The 18159-nt window shown below is 52.5% G+C and overlaps 5 protein-coding genes across 5 annotated transcripts; 3 read left to right on the top strand and 2 right to left on the bottom strand.

Annotated features, from left to right (window-relative positions):
* Positions 1 to 2850: 2850 nt before the first annotated feature.
* On the top strand, positions 2851 to 4249 carry PG986_002149 (uncharacterized protein; the record flags this gene model as incomplete). The annotated part of the gene is made up of 4 exons (XM_066838371.1): positions 2851 to 3018; positions 3100 to 3334; positions 3394 to 3782; positions 3836 to 4249. The coding sequence occupies 4 exons, from the start codon at positions 2851 to 2853 to the stop codon at positions 4247 to 4249; spliced, it is 1206 nt and encodes a 401-aa protein (XP_066707264.1).
* A 1949-nt stretch (positions 4250 to 6198) lies between these two features.
* PG986_002148 (uncharacterized protein) lies at positions 6199 to 10243 on the top strand (the record flags this gene model as incomplete). The annotated part of the gene is made up of 7 exons (XM_066838370.1): positions 6199 to 6374; positions 6433 to 6641; positions 6699 to 6971; positions 7028 to 7569; positions 7624 to 7742; positions 7845 to 9746; positions 9802 to 10243. The coding sequence occupies 7 exons, from the start codon at positions 6199 to 6201 to the stop codon at positions 10241 to 10243; spliced, it is 3663 nt and encodes a 1220-aa protein (XP_066707263.1).
* A 156-nt stretch (positions 10244 to 10399) lies between these two features.
* On the bottom strand, positions 10400 to 13641 carry PG986_002147 (uncharacterized protein; the record flags this gene model as incomplete). Its single annotated transcript, XM_066838369.1, has 8 exons — positions 10400 to 11069; positions 11271 to 11522; positions 11578 to 12144; positions 12223 to 12413; positions 12503 to 12556; positions 12608 to 13063; positions 13153 to 13323; positions 13387 to 13641. 8 exons carry the CDS (start codon positions 13639 to 13641, stop codon positions 10400 to 10402), a joined length of 2616 nt encoding a protein of 871 aa, XP_066707262.1.
* A 1539-nt stretch (positions 13642 to 15180) lies between these two features.
* PG986_002146 (DNA repair protein RAD50) lies at positions 15181 to 16876 on the top strand (the record flags this gene model as incomplete). Its single annotated transcript, XM_066838368.1, has 3 exons — positions 15181 to 15373; positions 15463 to 16437; positions 16464 to 16876. 3 exons carry the CDS (start codon positions 15181 to 15183, stop codon positions 16874 to 16876), a joined length of 1581 nt encoding a protein of 526 aa, XP_066707261.1.
* A 459-nt stretch (positions 16877 to 17335) lies between these two features.
* On the bottom strand, positions 17336 to 18013 carry PG986_002145 (uncharacterized protein; the record flags this gene model as incomplete). Its single annotated transcript, XM_066838367.1, has 2 exons — positions 17336 to 17345; positions 17388 to 18013. 2 exons carry the CDS (start codon positions 18011 to 18013, stop codon positions 17336 to 17338), a joined length of 636 nt encoding a protein of 211 aa, XP_066707260.1.
* Positions 18014 to 18159: the final 146 nt, after the last annotated feature.

Genomic DNA, 18159 nt, shown 5'->3' with positions numbered 1-18159 from the left:
GTTTGGGTACTGTGCCACCACCATTGTCATCAAACTCCCTCCTCAGGTGAAAGTGAAGGAGGGCGATATTGCTCACGGGATGTCACTCCCTATATCCGCCGTCTCTTCTTTTCTCCTGTGCTGGTGAAAATGAAGTAAGTACTTGTAAACGACTGAATTTCCCAGTACCGTGAGATGCCTGCGGGAGGTTGAAATGCACGCTGGTGGAGTGACGGTGGCGGTTATTGAGTGGGCATCCGCGGTCCGGCTGTGGGGATAGATTGTACTGGTTGGTATTACGACCTGGTAAGATTATTTGTGTTAATAATTTCTTGGATATATTAGACGTCAGCCTCGCTTTTTTTCGCAGCTACGTATGTGCCAGTCTTGACGAACCTTTATCGTACAAGCACGTCGTACAGACTCTTTGGTGTCTGTTCGAGGGCCTTTCAGCAGCCTTCAGTGTGCATCTGTGCGAAACCCCACGTCACCTCATGGCATGCCTTTCGAGTGGCAGAGTAACTTCGCGAATTGAGTCGTTCAGAACTGTTCTTTCTGTTCCCATGAAGCCCATCCGTCTGTTTACCGGCCCCATATTATGAGGGAATGCAGACCGCCTTGCGGCTTTCGATATGTCATTCATACAGGCCTGTTTCGAATCTGTGCGACCCCATTCCCCGGGGCGTTTAGATAATTATCTCGATGCCAGGAGCTGGTCAACCCCTGTCAACGTGCCGGACCCCGCATTGTGAGGGAGCGGTAATTCGTACGAGTATTCCAATCCCCCGCGGGCGGAAGGCCATATCACGAACCCGGAATGCGCACCTCCAGTGCCAAGATAATCATTATCTGATGAAAGTATCTATTCGTATTGGTCCGGCCGATTCATCCAGCAGCTACCTGCTTGCTGGGAGTGGGTCAAAGAGGCCGAACAGAGCGACTGAAGTCGACTCGCAAACTTGGTGTGTAGTTGGTGAGTCGGAAGAACCACCGGAGGAACCCTATTGCTTGTCGAGGGCACATCCTGTTTTAGAGACGGCCACGGTGGAGGAGACGACGGTTGGCGACATGTTGCCATTGCCCTGTGCCGCATTGCGCCTACCTACTTGATCAAGGCACAAGGCTTACAGGGAGTCCGATCTCCGGAACAACTGTGCTGGATGCCTTGCATGAGTGATAATCTCTCCGGACACCGGCAGCCGAAGGATTACACATGCGACGATGGAAAAATGCCGAGGCGATCTTCTTGGCCGAAGTTTGGTTTGACCGCCCCCCTCTGGGCCACCCAGCCAAAACTCAGGGGGGTCTCATAAATACTAAGCATGCTTCGCAACCCGCCGCCGCCGAAAACATCCACATGTTTGCTCCCTTGGTTGGTGCACACAGTCAGTACTCTGTATATCAGCATAATGGCTCGACCACTGCGGCGTATTGTTCCAGTTTCTTCTCTTCTGTGACGAAACAGGCAAACGGTGTCGTTATGCTCGGCCCAGGCCGGACGTTGGGTTTGGATGCGGCGGTGAACGTGTATCATCAAACCCCCTGGTCTGTATCGAACCAAACTTTTACCAATTCGTCTTTCAAGGCCTGCATCCGGGACCTGCATTATGGCTGCATTGCTGCCAACCCCACGATGAATTGCCAATTCGGCTTGGACATGACTCAATGGCATACGATCTGCAACATATCGTGCCGGGCCTCTGGTCACCGGGTCCAAGCTGCCAGGTCATGCGGCTTGGCCGTTGCATTTCGAACCGGACAATATAATCAACCTATTGGCCAGTTGGTTGTCGAAACTGCCCCAAGGGGGAGGGGGGAGGGGAATTTGCAGCATATTATCCTATGCAGACTGGCACCGTGCGCCTCTTCTGGACATTTCCACGGGGGGGGGTGTTCATTATGCTAATTCTGGCCCAGTTCTTTTATACGGGCCGGACCGACTAGATGGTAACGTCGCTCAGGGGTCAGCCAACGTCCCGGAGGATCCGCGGGCCAATCACGGGCCCGTACCGAGCGATGGTGGATGCGCGACCCCTGTCCGAAGTCTCACCGTGCTGTGAAGGGACCAGGGGCGACACTCACCTACGTGAGTATCGATGGTCCGTGAGATTGCAAGTGACGAATCGCCCGTGGGTTTTTTTCATGCCAAGCCGCCTAGCAGCTCGTGAACCGCGCGCATTCTGGGCTTTTTTCGAGGCGTTCAAGGCGTCCTGCACGCATCTGGCGTCTGACCCCTCCCCGTGACCCCCTCAAATCGAGTCAATCGACCATGGCGCGCCAGAACCAAAGAGCCGGGGCCGTGGAGCCTTATCGGCGCAATAGGGATGGGGTCGTCCAACAGGAAGACGGGATGAACTTATGTATCATGTGTGCCTGCGGCGCAGGTACGCAGCTGCACCTGCAGCGAGAGCCGCGGTGTGTGTGTGCGTGTGTGCCTGGCAGGTCTGAGGTCTGGTCTTCTTTCTCTCTGGGGTTGCGTTGCATTTCCCATGTCAAAGCTGAAAGTTGGGCTCTCCTGTCCAAAAGTGCGACTTAACACTGACACCCTTCGCCTTATAACCCGTCGATCTCTTTTTCGTCTGTTGCTACCCAACCCATCTAGCTAGCCTTTTAGTCGAGTTGCATCTTCCCGGCGACCAATTTTCGTCCGATCTTTCTTTTTTCCCCCCGTCTAATCTACCAGTCACTCGTTCACGGTACTCACCACCACCACTCTCGTTTAAGAAAAAAAGGGATTTCCAATCCCAACAAGCCGGGAAAAGAAGAACTTGCTTTCTTTTCTTTACCCGCAACTCCGCCGACTGCCGCCCGCCCGCCCTCCGATCCTGACCGCTCCACCGCCCGGCATTGCCTTGGTCTTGATGTAGTCAAATGGCGATAGATGCAGCGCGGGCAGCCGAAACCCACCTCCCACGCATCCTGGGCGTCTCTGCCGCTTTCCATGCCTTTGCCCTCATCCTCGTCGCCTGCCGCGTCTACACCCGGGCCTGCCTGGTCAAGTCGTTTGGCAAGGATGACGCTCTCATCATCACGGGAGCTGTAAGTACTTTTGCCGTTGCCTTGCTTTGCGTATTTGCCTTCACTTGGGATCTGATGACTGACCATGTTTGATGTAATCAGCTATGCACACTGGGCGGAGGTATGATCATACTGATAGTCGAGGGGCAACACGGGCTTGGACACCACACCGACACGCTCTCGGACGACGACATCATGATGTACAACATGCTCTCGTGGGTGCAGAGCCTGCTGGTGTCGTCGATCGGCATGGCCTCCATCAAGGTCTCGGTGGGCTGTTCGCTGCTGCGGCTGAGCACCAACAAGCGTTTCCGCCAGCTCATCCACGGACTGATCGGTAAGGATCACGACAGCCGGATATCTTGGCAAGTTTCCCTGTGCTAACACACCACCCAGGCTTCACGTGCTTCTACTGGGCCCTCGGCTGCCTCAGCGTCGTCCTCTACTGCCAACCGATCAAGGGACTCTGGAACCACCAGATCGGCGCCAGCTGCTACCCGGAGTCCGTCTACATCCGCCTCGGCTTCTTCAACACGGCCTGCAACATCTTCACCGACATCTGCTTCGCCACGGCGCCGCTGCCGCTCATCTGGTCCCTCAAGCTGGACCGCCGCGTCCAGCTGTACCTCGTCGCCATTTTTAGCCTGGGCTACCTGGCCGTAGCCATGGCTGTCGCCAAGGCCGTCTGCCAGGCCGCCTTCTGGACCGACGCGGACCGCACCTTCGACCACTGGATCCAGTTCTTCGGCTTCCTCGAGGCCAACGTCTCGCTCATGGCCGCGAGCGTGCCGGCCCTGAAGCCCCTGCTCGGCAAGTGGTTCAGCCTGCCCAACGAGAGCTGCTGCCACTCGCCCGCGCCCGACGTCACCGCGGCGGCGCCCGCCGCCGGAGGGGGAGGAGGCAGCAGCAGCGGGACGCGCCCGCCACCAGCTTCGACATCGAGGCCGAGCTCGGGCTGCGCGGGAGCAGAAGCCACCACAGCAACAGCCACGGCGGCATGGGCGGCTTCGGCGGCGAGAACCCCTACCGCAGCAGCAAGTGCTGGTCCGACCCGGAGCAGGCGCCGCCGCAGTTCGGCCCGCCGCACGACGGCAGCGACGAGAGCGGCGCGGACTCGGCGCCGCAGACGCCCAGCGAGTACGCGGCGCAGTTTTTGAACGGCAGCCAGGAGATGATCCTGCCGGATGTCCATTCCAAGAGGGACTCGATCATCATCATGAAGACCACGGAGGTCACTGTTTCACGAACTTGAACACACACACACACACACACACACACACACACAAAAGCAACTGAATTCACCGAGGATGAAACGGATTAATAGGCACAGGATGGAGTTTGGACGGTTGAATTTTAAGCGTTTGTTGGGGATTGGGTATTGGGCATATGGGCACTCCACGCCAAATTGGCGTCACCAAGGAGTTTTGGTTCGATTGGGCGTATAGCGGTGTTTACTATGGCAGACTTTCTATCGGTTTTCCCCAAAAGGGAGTTATCTTGGTTTGATTCGTTCTGTGAGAACAGAGAGGCGGTGAAGTCCTGTGAAAGGGATATTGAGGACGTTGGGCCACAAGCGGATGACTATCTATGTTATGGTTTTCCGAATACCGTAGTTATATAGATGCTCATCAGGCATATGAATGCTGGAAAACGCCCTTACCTCGGAGATATATCGATGCCCACACTGTGACTTGATTAAAGAATATTTAATCTGTTCGTCACGTAACCTCTATCGCCTTACTTAGCGTCTATACCTATTTTCCTTCCGGCCTTACATGTGTTTGCCTTGATCCGGCTGGAGCTGCTATACATCATACTCGTTCTACTTGCAAGCTTTGACTGTGGTGTACAACTCGCGGCTTAGATCCTACCTAGCAAACATTCCACCAATCCGACCTGGTTGTTTACATCACCACATGCTTGCTCTGGCGGTTAGTATTCTCATTAATATCTGACCAACAAATGTCTCTAGTTGAAGAACATTGGGTCAATGGATGCGCGCCTTGTTATTAGTTTACATCAGAGGAAGCTCCCGTGCTGGGCCGGTGATCCAATGCAGACCCGGTAGGAGTGAAGTGCGGATGACCCGGTAGGAGTGAAGTGCGGATGACCCCGTCGAGCCAGGTAAGGACTGAGGTGTTGTTGTTGTTGATGGTTGGCGTACGAGGCTCCGGAAGCGGACTGCGGGTTCGTCTCTTCGTGAGAAAATGATGCATAACTGCCTTGTGATACCGATGGTGCGATGTGAGTGTCTCCGGCTCTTGGAATCCCACTATGCGATAAGCCGCCGACAGTGCCCTGAGCTGGGTCGACGCACGACGTGGGAGGGTTGTTAGATCCTACTCTCACCAAAGAGCTCAAGGATCTGGGCGAAGTCGCCATGGGTCTCGCAACCCTCAAGCTGCCGACTCCATGCCGTCGTACCTCGACCTCTAGGGGGATTTACCGTTTTGTCGTTGTCCTATCCCTCGTCCAGACGGGCTTTTCTAGCATGTGCCCAAAAGAATATCGACATTCAACTCTTTTTCAGAGTCAGGGATTACATCTCGCTGGAAGCACGCAAACTGAGCCATGGTCTTATACACAATATTCGGCAATACGATACTCTAGTGTAAAATGTATATTCTCTTATTGACGTTTCTCACGCTGTCCCTCGAAATCACACATAGTTAAGAAATACGGGATTAAGGAAAGGATGATAAACATACAGCTTGGTTCTTAACGCCAATGGTTTTTTAGGAGCTGTTCAGGTCCGGCCATTGATCCTACGGTAACTATCGTCTCTCCTAATTGCCTTGTACGCCGAACCCTAGGTCATGGTGGAATCAATGGCATAATCTGTACTTTCGCCACTCACCATGAGCACCTTGAGTAACCATGCAGCTGTGAGGGGTTGATGTCGTGCAAGGCTTCAGTCATGGACGACGATTGGACAGATTGTGGAAAGAGCCTGCAGGTAATGTCGTAATACGCATCGCCAGCAGATCATTCAAAGCGGCGCATCTGGTTGGCTGTCCAAGCCTCTCACCGAACAATGGCACAGCCTGATCTGTACTCTGCTCGGCAATGTCACCCGGGGTGTTGAAATCTCAGGCGGAGCCTGGTGGCTATATAAACATCGCTCCGTCACCTACCTACGGGCATTACGTCCTCCTGATATCTCCCATCAGGCACTGTTCATTTCTCTGTCACCGTCACAGCATGCCAGGCGCTGCCGCCGCCATGGCGAAACCTACTCGATGCGCGCCAGAGCTTCAAGACCTCGACATCTGGCATCAATATGAATCGCAGCTGCGGGACCTGTACTTGGTCAAGAATCAGACCTTGAAACAGGTCAAACGGTCAATGGAAGAGCAGCATGGATGGCCGGTCTCCAAGTGAGTTTCTGACGTCCCAAAGTGCTCCGCATCGAATAGCCGTACTGACAAAGCGAAGGCTGACTACGTACGAGGTCGTGCTACGCGACGAGCTCAGACTCGTAAAGAACCTAACCAAAGATGATTGGCATGCCATCCATCACCACATGGAGAAGCGATCGCGGGATTTCAAGAGGAGTGAAGTGGTCTTGTACGGTCAACCCATCGATCAAAAGAGGGTCACCAAGGCCATTCGCAGATACAGTCGCCCTATTGACATCAGCAGGGGTATGTCTAACCATGCTCAGAGAACTCGCACATAACGGTACTAGTCAGCCAGTATAGTGAGAACCCCAATGCTGCGCGATGGTATTCGCATTCGAACTCCGCCTTTTCTGTCACCACGCACGCCTATCCCGGACGAGATGGCTTACATCCAAATGCCAACAATGGCAGCTGCGTCGAACAACATCGCGAACGCAGTATCATCAACCCTACCGAAAGGCAGAAGCACGATAACGCCGATATTTAATCGTGGTCCCTTGAGCATTCAGACAATACTCGACATACGGGCGAACGCACCTTTCAACAAATTTGCGAAGATGTTGCAGGATATTTGTAAGGTGTCATCGAACCATGTTTTGAGTCCAAGTGCTGATTGACGTCCATTCTAGGGATCCCAAACATTTACCCTGTCCAGAGGAACGCACCTGCCATGGGCGACTTCCCACAGTTGGAAACGGGCACCATCACAGGACATCAATTTCAGTATACAGATCGTGTCACTGCCCACCACCAATCGTTTGATATTGCGGACGGATCAACCCAGCCTCGTACGGGACAGCTGGAAAGCTTTCCTGGTACAGACGAGTACTTCGGAATTCTATTGAAGGCATGCTACGTGTTTTCGAACAATATCGACGATATGGAAGTACAGCGCCGCTTCCTGGATTGGGTTGGCTTGATTGCGGAAATGAAGTTGCTGATGGCGTTCTTTCGTCTCAAGCTACCGACCGTGGTAGCTGTATGGGAAAGGGCCATTGATACGTTATTCGAAATAAGGCACGGCAAAGCCTTTGACATCTTGATCGAGATTGGTCTTGCGGTTGACCATGGCCGATTATTGCGGTCCCGCCACGCGATGTATTTTGCAATGGCCATTGACCTGGGGTCCGACAAGGCCATGGGCTCTGTTTCGCGTTTGTTAAAAGCCGGAGTATCACCAAATGCCCGATTCGCCCGCTCATAGTTTCCTGGGTTTTGTGCTCAGTGGGAGGATCACTACTGGCGTTGTTGTGCTCTTACACAAGCCGCGAAGAACCGCGACGCCGATATGCTGGACTTGTTGGTCACTGCTGGCAACTGCCGGCGTGGCAAGTTCGACTGTATGTATGGGAATGTTCTGCTTCAGTTAGTTTCAGTGGGCGATCGAGAAACTGGGCGTCCTCCGTCTCTCCGTTGCGTGGAAGTTCTGATAAATTCAGGAATCAGAGTTGATTTCCTGCCAAGAGCATCAGAAGCAATGGCATCTACAACGAGGTCTCTGGGCTGGCCCAATCCTGGCGAGCCCGAATTATTGCTTGATCGCGTTCTCTTTTCGGATGGAGTCGACCGACGTGTGTATGATGCTGTCGCGCGAAAGAGCCAGTGGGCTCAAAACACTGTCACAGTTTCGGGTATCTTTCTGGCTGCCGAGCGAGGTCTTATCGAACTTCAACAATACCTGGACTCCTTCCCAATACCAGAGCAGGCGATCAAGCAGGTGCTACTTCAGATTGCCCTTTCTGAAGCTGCCGACAGGGATGCTGTTGCTGTTTTGCAGTGCTTGCTTCAGTTCGGCGTCGATCCAAACACGGATAAGCTCATGTCGGAATTTGTAGATGGAGAGAAGCATCCTGGATGGAGGCCCATTGACCGGGCGATTATACGATGGAACTCATCAGCCCTACTCTTATTACTGAACCATGAAGCCAACCTTGGAAATTTCCGGTCCCTCCGAGATGCGATGCATCCATACGTCAGATGGGAATCAGACTATGCCGAATTAGAAAAGAAGCGTGGTCTCACAATCCAAATGATCCTTGATGCGGGCGACAATATTGATTTGCTGCCAGCATCTCTTATGCTGGCTGCCTTAATCCCTCTCTCACCAGACAAACTAATGAGCACAACAATAGAGGGTTTTTGCCGGTGGACGAACCACATCGCAAGCTTTGAGCCTGACTATGCACTCTGCGACAAACTTCAACGACATGGGATCTCTCTTAATAAGGGGGTGGACGGTTGTAACACAATTCAGACTGTGCTGCGGAAAGGCTGCTGCAACTTTGCTTCGGTTTTATACCTGATCTGCAATGGGGTGCAAGTTCACTCATCCCCACGGAGGAACGACTTGAAGAACGACCAAGGACGTATCGGTGACAGTACCATGCTTCATGATGCCTTGATTAAGGTGCCCGTGGACCGATTGAAGATCGTCGACCTTCTCCTTGAAAACAGTGCTGATATATACGCAGTCACCTCGAAAGGTATATCTAGCCTTGAGGCGTCACTCCCAAGCTTCCGTCTCGACCACCCATATTCAAACATAATCGAAGAGGACCGCCAAGAATCCCTGGGCATATTCTGGAAGCTTTTTCGTCCCATGGGACCCCGTTATGTCTGCTCGTTGGAATTCCAACATCGTTCTCTCCTGTCGTCTTTGGTTCGCTTGGGCGAGTCGGATGAGAATATATCTGCATGTTTAGATGACCTTGTAGACTTGAACAGCTACGGAGTCTCCTTGGGGCATTCTTTATTGATGGAAGCCATTATTTGGGACCGCACCACTTTGGCGATGCAACTCCTCGAAAGGGGCTGTGATGTCAACCTGCGGATAGACTCATTTACACCCCATAAACAAGGTCTCTACCACCAATGCAACACTGCTATACAGGCTGCCTGTATCCTTGGCACTTTCCAAATCGTTACAACTCTACTCGACAAAGGAGCGGATGTGAACGCACCGCCTACCAAGCACGGCCTCACAGCCTTGCAAATCGCAGCAGCTGGAGGGCGTATAGGGATTGCTACAGTACTTCTGGAGAAGGTCACTGATGTCAATGCGAAGCCAGGCAGACATTTTCATCACGCTACTTGCAATAAATGTAAGAGGAAAGAAGTCCTACATGCTGTCGACTTTGCTGCAGGTGGCGGACACTTGGACATGGTACAGTTGTTGGTCGACGCCGGTGGCCTCAGTGCGAACCCTGGTGTGACAGGTCTCGATGGAGCAATGTTAGGGGCAAAAGAAGAGGGCCACAACGGTATTTTGGAATATACCCAGCAACACACAGGACATGAGCTCTCGGAAGAAATGTGCCAGGCACTTGGAGTACCATCATCACGGGCTAGGTCAGCTGGAGCAACGCCCATGCCGCTGGAGCCAAGGCTAACTTTTGAGTAACAGTGTAATAACTGGGCACCGCGTGGGCGAGCTTGAGCTGCCTTCTACAGGTAGCGAATGTACGGATGGAGAGAGGTCCTGCCACTGCCAACCAGTGGTCTATGGTATTGACGGCCAAGTAAATGGTCCCGCGGAGGAGATTCCTGCTGCACAAGTACTCTCGATGGTTCCACAGAGCCATAGCCCGACATCTGGCCCTATTGTCCATACAACGGGTCAGCCAGGTGAACCTCATCTGAGACTTTTGCATACACCTGATGCAGATATTCCAGGTCCAGGTCCTACCAACGCAGATCCTATTGTTGCTACCTTATATAGAACAGCTACGGAGGATCCTCGTATCAGAGATACAACAAAACGAGGCAAAGCAGAAGATTCTTCTACTGGCGAGCTCACGCAGTTCCAGGGGAGTCTCGACCAGATTGAGGCAAATGGTCAAAAGTGAAACAATCACACCCACGAGATTGGCATCGACAGCAAGGAGGGCATGTCTCCTATGACTCGGGGTATCTTAGAATGGATCGAGGAGTCTGAATTTGATGTATATCCCAGCTAGCTATCATATTGTAAATTGTTTGGGTTTGTCTATTGCGTAGTGTAACTACCCGTTATACGGCGATGTTGCTTTTTGCGCATCTTGGTGCCCCAGCAACTCCATGACCTCCACAGGTTGGCGTTTGATCTCAGCCCAACGCAGCGGCGTGAACCCGTAATCATCTCGCATATCCAGCTTAGCTCCCATATCCAAAAGAAGCCGGATAATGTCCTTGTGCCCAGAACGCGCAGCTGCATGTAGGGCATAACCTATTTCTGCACCCATTTCAAGCAGGAGCTTAACATTGGACATGCGGCCCTCCCCTGAAGCAAATTCAAGAGCGGTACCACATATCTCGGACCAAGCATCTATTGCAGCGCCGTTCTCGAGCAGGAGTTTCATCATCGACTCCTCTCCAAAGCCTGCAACAGCCTGAAGAGCAGTGCCGAACATTTGAGATCGCGCATCGATGGGGGCGCCATTCTCGAGTAGCTTCTCTACGAGCAACGTTTCGCCATACAGCGCAGCAGCATGAAGCGCGGTGCCGAATTCTCCGCACTTCGTCTCCAAAGCGGCGCCCTTTTGAAGCAGTCGCGTCGCGGAATGAACCAAGCCAGTGCATGATGCATAATACAGAGCACTTATGCGTCTCGGGTCTGCTGCAGGGTAGCTTACTACTCTTTGGGCAGTTCCATCTGGCGGCTGAATATAATGATCTGGTGCGTAGAACATGTAGCTGAGACTGGGTGTTTCTTGGAGAGAAAGAAACTCCACCACCGCTTGGAGGGGCAGTATTCTGCGATAGCTCGATGGCCTTCGCATGCTCTGCCCAGTACCGTGCTGCGTAATATGCCAAAATGGTAGTCTCTAGGCACCGCATAATGGAGGTTGGTACCTCGGTCTTGCACGGAGGGGCATCCTGTTTCTTGGGTCAAACCGGCAACGGTGAGGCGCAGCAGTGTCTACTGCTAGGGCATCGACCGCCTCTTCAAGTCGAAGTGGTCTTGTCGAGTAGAGTAAGAATTGGAGAAGTCGTTTGGTGTGGTGCTGGTACTTTTTGTCAATGGAGTTCAGGATTCGCGTATACGTTTCATATAACGTGCTCGGCAGATTTGCTAGTTCTCTTTGTATGGACGGTCGGTCTAAACAATCGTTCAGGATTTCAAATTGGCACGCGACCCAGCGAAACCTGTCATTTGTTAACGTGTGCTAGCATGGATAGTTGGGTTGGTATAGTCACTCACATCCCATCTGCCCCTGAGATCAGGGCACTCTTTATCTCTCGTTGGACTTTTGGTAAGTTCTTCCATCTGTCCATCTTCCTGGTTCGCGTCCTGATATAGGCGTTGATATCGTCCTTTGCCATGTCGGTCTGCATGTAGATGATCTGGTTTTCAGAACAGAAGTTCTCAAAAACTGCCTTGATGTCTTGTTCAGGCCGGCTAGTCACCAGGATATGGATGCTCATTCCGGCTTCTCGAAGACCATCGATCCATAGAAGTAGCCCATTACGTATGGGGCATTCGTCTAGTGCATCCAGAACGATCCAGGTCTCACTGGCCTGCCACAGCAGTCTTTGAAACAGCATTCTAAGCGAGTCAACGCTAGGCTGTTGGCCCCCTTGAAAGCAGGTTGAGTGGAGGGTATCAACCGCTTCTCGGAGGTCTTGGCGCTTCTCATAGAGCTGAGTGATTAGCGAACGCAACGCTCTGTCGTGTGACTGCTTCTCTTCATCGTTGAAGCCGAAGTAGAAGTACAGGAGACTTCGCGATATAGCCGAGTTTTGTTTCAGATCTGCCACGATAGATGAACTAAGGACTGTTTTGCCGTATCCCGGTATGCCGCTGAGCTAGAGGAAGGAGGTTGGCTCTTGTTTCTACGTCGCGTACGCCGCGCTTTGGACCAACCACTCGCCCGTCCCCTCCTGGTGTTGCACTCGAGCTTTGTTGAAATTTGCTGCTGGGTCGGGCGCGGAAAGCCAGCGTCTAATATTCTTAAGACTAATACCTTGTTTGAGCCCTTCGACTTTGGTGTCGATGTTATGTAACCTTTCGGTGATTATAGAGCACTCGAGGTCAGTCTGGTAAACTATAAAGCAGATCTTGGTGATTAACCCTTGTTCATGATATCTTTCATGGGCGTTGTTTCCGATACATCGCTTCCAGCTACCTTGAGGAGAACAGCCTTGTAATAGGACGCTGCTGCTGCTGCTGTATAGTAGTGCTAACCATCCTGTTTGTGTGTATCGGTATAGTCGCATGTACCCCGAATTACTAGACATGGAATCTCGTTTATAATGCTCGCAGCTTCCATTTCGAAGCAAATAGTATCCTTGTAGCCTCGACGAAGACGCTCCCGATCTTTAGGGTTCTTGATGACGCCACCGCCTGACAGGATCAGCCCCCGGTGGACGTAGGGCTGGTCAGGGGCTCTTCGCGGACAGCGGGCCACAACCTTTACGTCACTGGCAGACTGGCAAGCGCTACAGTCAGATCCTTTTATTTGATGCCGGAACTCAGGATCAAACAGTATATCGCCATTGGTGGGGCGTGCAAACATGTCTTCCTTGGCGAGGCGTCGTAGTATCTTCTTGATTAGCCTTTTGTGCATTATCTCATCTTCCTCTAGTGCGCTAATTGCGCTGATGAAAATGCGAGGAGGTGCATTTAAGCAGCCTTTCGTAGTGAAATTGCTATTCAACTCGAACTTCCCAAAATCATACTGGACAACCTATTCTATACGTTAACATGGTACTTCTTGGATCAAGGCGGATACTATGGAGGCGAAATAGAAACAACCCCTGGAATAAGGAGATATACTCCGGGATAATTATCGCGTGGAACGCTGATGGCCACGTCGCCAAGACGGATGTCGACCTTGTCGCTAGGGATGCTAGCACTAATTCCGACCATCAAAGCGAAGCGGACGTTGGTAAACTGCTGAGTAACCTGCTTTTCTGATGAGATGTCTGGTTTTGCGCGATCGAATCGCTAGGAATTTAAGAAAAGGCTCGACTGTTGACGGACGGTTGCGGCACACTGCGCGGCATTGACCGGTCCCATGTCCACCGGTCGCGCGATCACGATGTTATGCTCCTTGATCCGGCCAAATGAGTAGATGTAGCTTCCTCGGCCAGTAGTCTTGGGGGGACACTCCAACTCTTCATCGAGCGTGTATTTAACGGCTACGGACTCGTAAGCCAGCGCGTAGAAGATGGCTATGGTCACATCTTCTGGGTGAATGGCTTCAAGCTGTTCGTCGTCCGAGTCGCTGTTGTCTTCTCGAGCACGTTTTCGAGGCGGGCTCATTGCGATTCCACGTTCGTAAGAGTAATGAAAAAAGCAGATTGAGTATTCGAGGAGTGCGACCACGGTGGCAGAAGAGGAGGATGATGGTCTGGTGCCGATGATGCAGACGCCCCCGACCAGGCTGCCCGCCAAGAAACCGAGGTTGACGTACTTGGACAACCAAGCTCGTCTTTACCCCACGTGATGTGCTGTGCTATTGGCCGTACAAATCAATTCATCGCTTATGAGATTCCTGACCTAAGCCGGGCAGAAACAACCTGCGGCGCAATCAGGTAGTCAGGCAGTCGGGTCCTGAAGAAACACGAAGTGGCAAAACACATCATTTTCTCATTCTTCGGAGTCCTGGCCGGGGCTGGCATCACGGTGGCGGGAGCTGAGACTCGCCTCCCTCCCTTGATTGGCGCGGGCGTGGGTGTAGCTTGGGCACTCCGGGCCTGAGGATGTGTTCACTCTAGTTAGCCAGCTTCCAGCTTATCGGTTAACGTACGCACTTCTTTAGCCAGCTGATTCGAAGCTTATTCGAAATAAAAGTAACGTTTCGGGAGGTCGAGCACACGATCGAGCGGACTTTAAGGGCCGAACGCGAGCAATACTACACTTACTAATTTTAACGCACGCCGGTTCGAAGGCCGGACGAGACCGAGCGCGAGTAATGCCACACTTACTCATATAGCACCCTTCATAAGCTACAGCACCCTTTACAGGCTATAATACCCTTTACAGCACCTTCTACAGCGCCCTCTACGCCCTATAACGCCCTGTAAAGCCCTTGAAAAGCTGGATCAGCTGGAAAATCGTAGCTGATGCTGCTGATCGAAAAAAAGCTGAGTAGGTCGATAGAATTAGTCGGTTAATGAGACGAGACGAAAAAAAAAACGAGATAACGGTCAGCCGGCTTTTTTTTTACTTTTAGCTAAAAGGTCGAAATAAACACACTGCTAGATTTTCGGCTAATATATAAAAAAGGGGGCCGTCACCGGACGTATGCTTCTAGCCCCTTTAAGGGGACGTGCGCGGCCTAAAAGCTCAGCTGGCTGACCAGAGTAAACACGTCCTGAGTCAGAATGACTCCCGGCACTCGGCCACCGTTTGGAGCACCGTTTCGAGCGGAGCGATGCATCAATCTTTCAAAATTCGAAGGCCAATTGTTGGATATAGATTATCATCGTCCAGGTTAAATAATATGTAACTCACCCTTTAATAACTAAATCTCTGCCGTGTGGTTGGTGATTTACCGTAGCACGTGTGGCATCGCCTCCCGTATGATCGGTCTGTCGTCGTCCAAACCTTTTGTTGACGCGTGTCAAACAAATACCGCACTTGTGCGCTATTGCTGTACGCTCGTCCCTTAATGTTCGCTCGACTGGATGCTTGTTGGGCCCCCTGGGACTTGATCCTTTATTTCGACGGCAGCACAGAAGCGGCTATGTGGCCCGACGGTGGCCAAGCGTTGACATAAGTCGCCAACATACCGGTGTGTGAAAGAAGGAAAGCATCATCTAAGTACTTTCGAAGAGATAACAGCAGCCAATACGAGCCATGGACAGCAGTTCGAACAATGACTCGCGCTCGTCGCCTCCGCCCAAGTCGGGGTACAGCTGGCGGTTCTGGATCATCTTCCTTGCCCTGGCCATCACATCCCTCCTCGTCTCCGTCGAGAGCACCGTCGTATCGACTGCTCTCCCTTCTATCTCCGGCCACCTGGATGCTGGAGAGAAACTATGTCTGGTTCGTCAATGCATACTTCCTAACCAGGTCAGTTGAAAATTTGCCCCTTTCCATTTTCCGTCACCTCTTTCTTTAGTTTTCACCTACTCACAGACATCATACCTAGTACTGCATGCCTACCCCTTTTCGGCCAGCTGGCCGATATATTCGGTCGCCGCGGATTGACCCTCTGCATCGTCGCTACCTTCGGCGTGGGCAGCGGCATCTGCGGCGGCGCCACCTCCACTGCCATGCTGATCGGGGGCCGAGCCGTCCAGGGCATCGGCGGTGGCGGGGTCAACCTGATGGTCCAGATGATCGTGTGCGACCTGGTTCCCCTGCGTGATCGGGGTCGCTTCATGGGCGTCATTCTGGCCGTCTTCGCCGTTGGTACCTCGATCGGTCCGTTCCTCGGCGGCGGCATCGTCGAGCACACCACGTGGCGATGGGTCTTCTATATCAATATCCCCATCTCGGGCGTCGCTCTGGCCCTCCTGGGCGCCTTTCTACGTGTTAACCAACAACGTGGTCCCTCGACCCTCCAACGTCTTCGCCGCATCGATTACGTGGGCAACCTCATCCTCGCCAGCTCAGTCACCGCCGCCCTAATCGCCCTGTCGTACGGCGGTACCGTCTACCCGTGGTCCGCGTGGCAAGCATTACTTCCCCTGATCCTGGGTCTCGTAGGAATGGTTGGGTTCTATCTCTTCGAAGCATCATCGTGGTGCTCAGAGCCAATGACACCCAAACACCTCTTCAGCAATCGCACGTCGGCCGCCGCCTTCTTTCTCACCTTCATCCAGGCCTTGTTTGCCTTCTGGATCATTTACTTCATGCCCGTCTATTTCCAGTCCGTGCTGCTCCAAGGGCCCACTCGGTCTGGTGTTCTCTTGCTTCCAACGGTAGTGACCATTGTGCCGGGCGGCATGATCAGCGGTATTGTCTTATCCAAGTTTGGTCGATACCGCCCCCTCCATCTTATCGGTTTCGCCATGATGACATTGGGCATGGGTCTCTTCATCACTCTCGATCAGCACAGCCATCTCGCCCTCCCCGTCGTCTTCCAGATCATCGCCGGCGCGGGCACCGGTTCGCGATGACGACGCTCCTACCAGCCGCACAGGCAGCTCTGCCCGAGAGGGACACGGCCTCGTCCACGGCGGTCTGGTCCGTCGTCCGGAGCTTCGGGACCGTCTGGGGCGTCTCAGTCCCTGGAGCCGTCTTCAACAGCCGTGCCAATGCCCTGTCCCACAATATCACAGATCCGGCCGCCCGAGTTCTCGTAGCCGATGGACAGGCATACTCGCACGCTACGAGCGGGGTCTTGCGCACTTTCGACGCCAGTACGAGGGATCAGGTTGTCGGCGTGTTCAACGAGAGCCTACGGTCTGTTTGGATTGTTGCTGCCATCATCACGGGTGTGTCGTTCTTCGTCGTATTTGCAGAGAAGGAGATCAAGTTGAGAGACGAGCTTGACACGGAATACGGCATTCAAGGCTCGGAGAAACCGTCCGACTGCCCGAAATAGTAATATCCATGATACATGAATCACAGGAGGTAACCAGCCATGCTTTTTAATGATCGTGGAGTGCGTGAATAACTCTGTGGTGATGTATATATGCCTGGTGTCCGAATCGTATCCGAGAGAGCAAGAAAATGACGACGCAAGAACTGAAAAGTGCATACCGCCACCGACCTATACGCCACCGTTGGGCGAGATTGGACTTTGCGAAAGACCATCCACCAAGTAGACACGAAAAACACATGCTTAGCAGATGAACCCCAAGGAGATGATGAACTCAAAGAGAAAGAATATGCACAGTGCATTTGAAACTCATAAGTCTCATGATGGCCCGCGTATCTGACCTCAACCCTCCAGCCCTGTCTCAAGTATCTCGCAGCAGTAGGGTCGCTACCTGCGCCGCTGGGGTTCTGAATCATCTAGGCGTCGGAATACCATTAGTAAAATCCAGTTGGTGTAGTGAATTCAGTAAAGACTTTACACGCATATAGTATAGAATACTAATTCGGGAACATACCTGTATCTTTGTATCGCACTGCCCCCCGATTTGGCGAGATCTTCCTGCTGGCGTGAAACAGTCTCTGTTTGGCCTAGAGGACCATTGGCAGCGCGAACGTGCTTCACAAGGCTCTTTATTATCTGTCGGTATTTCTCCTTGTCCATGTGGCCCTCCTTTAGAAGGCGGTCCAGTAACTCGGTAAGGAAGTTGTGTGCAAACGTAGCACAATCACTCGTCATGACGGCGTGGTGTGCAGGGCATGAGATGAGTGCGATGTACTTCAACATCCTATCAGTTGTTCGTATACGGTAGAGACGATCGTACTGGTCGACATCCCTTCGTTTATCAGGGGTATCCAGCCCCAATGCAACGAGCTGTTCTGTTCGACCGGCTCCCGGTTCGGTGAAACGAATATGGAGAATCTGGTAGTTCGGCACGTCAAAGCTGTAGTTCTTGTTTGGCTTGAATGCATCTTCAAAGTAGGTTCTTGAGCTATTAGGCCCATCTGGTTTGATATCTTGAATTATAACCGATGCATGGCGCTTTTTTCGCGCAATGCCGATCTCGAACTGTTTCTCCGGATTCGTTTCGGAAGGTTTGAGGAAGGGTTCATCGTAAGCTTGGCCTGGGAATTTTTTGCCCATCTGGGTGCGGAAGAAATCAATGTCATATTCGTCGAATCCCTGCGGGATAGATTCGATCACAGTTTCCTTGACTTTAGAGAAGTATTCCACGTAATTGGCTGCTTCGCACCTGCCGGTCTCGCGATCAAACGATGTGAGATCATCTG

The sequence above is a fragment of the Apiospora aurea genome (assembly GCF_038362705.1).
Source record: "Apiospora aurea strain CBS 24483 chromosome Unknown utg000001l_segment0_segment0, whole genome shotgun sequence".
In the NCBI taxonomy this organism is placed as follows: domain Eukaryota; kingdom Fungi; phylum Ascomycota; class Sordariomycetes; order Amphisphaeriales; family Apiosporaceae; genus Apiospora; species Apiospora aurea.
The sequence above is the reverse complement of the archived record's forward strand: the minus strand, read 5'-3'. Positions and strand labels throughout refer to the sequence as shown.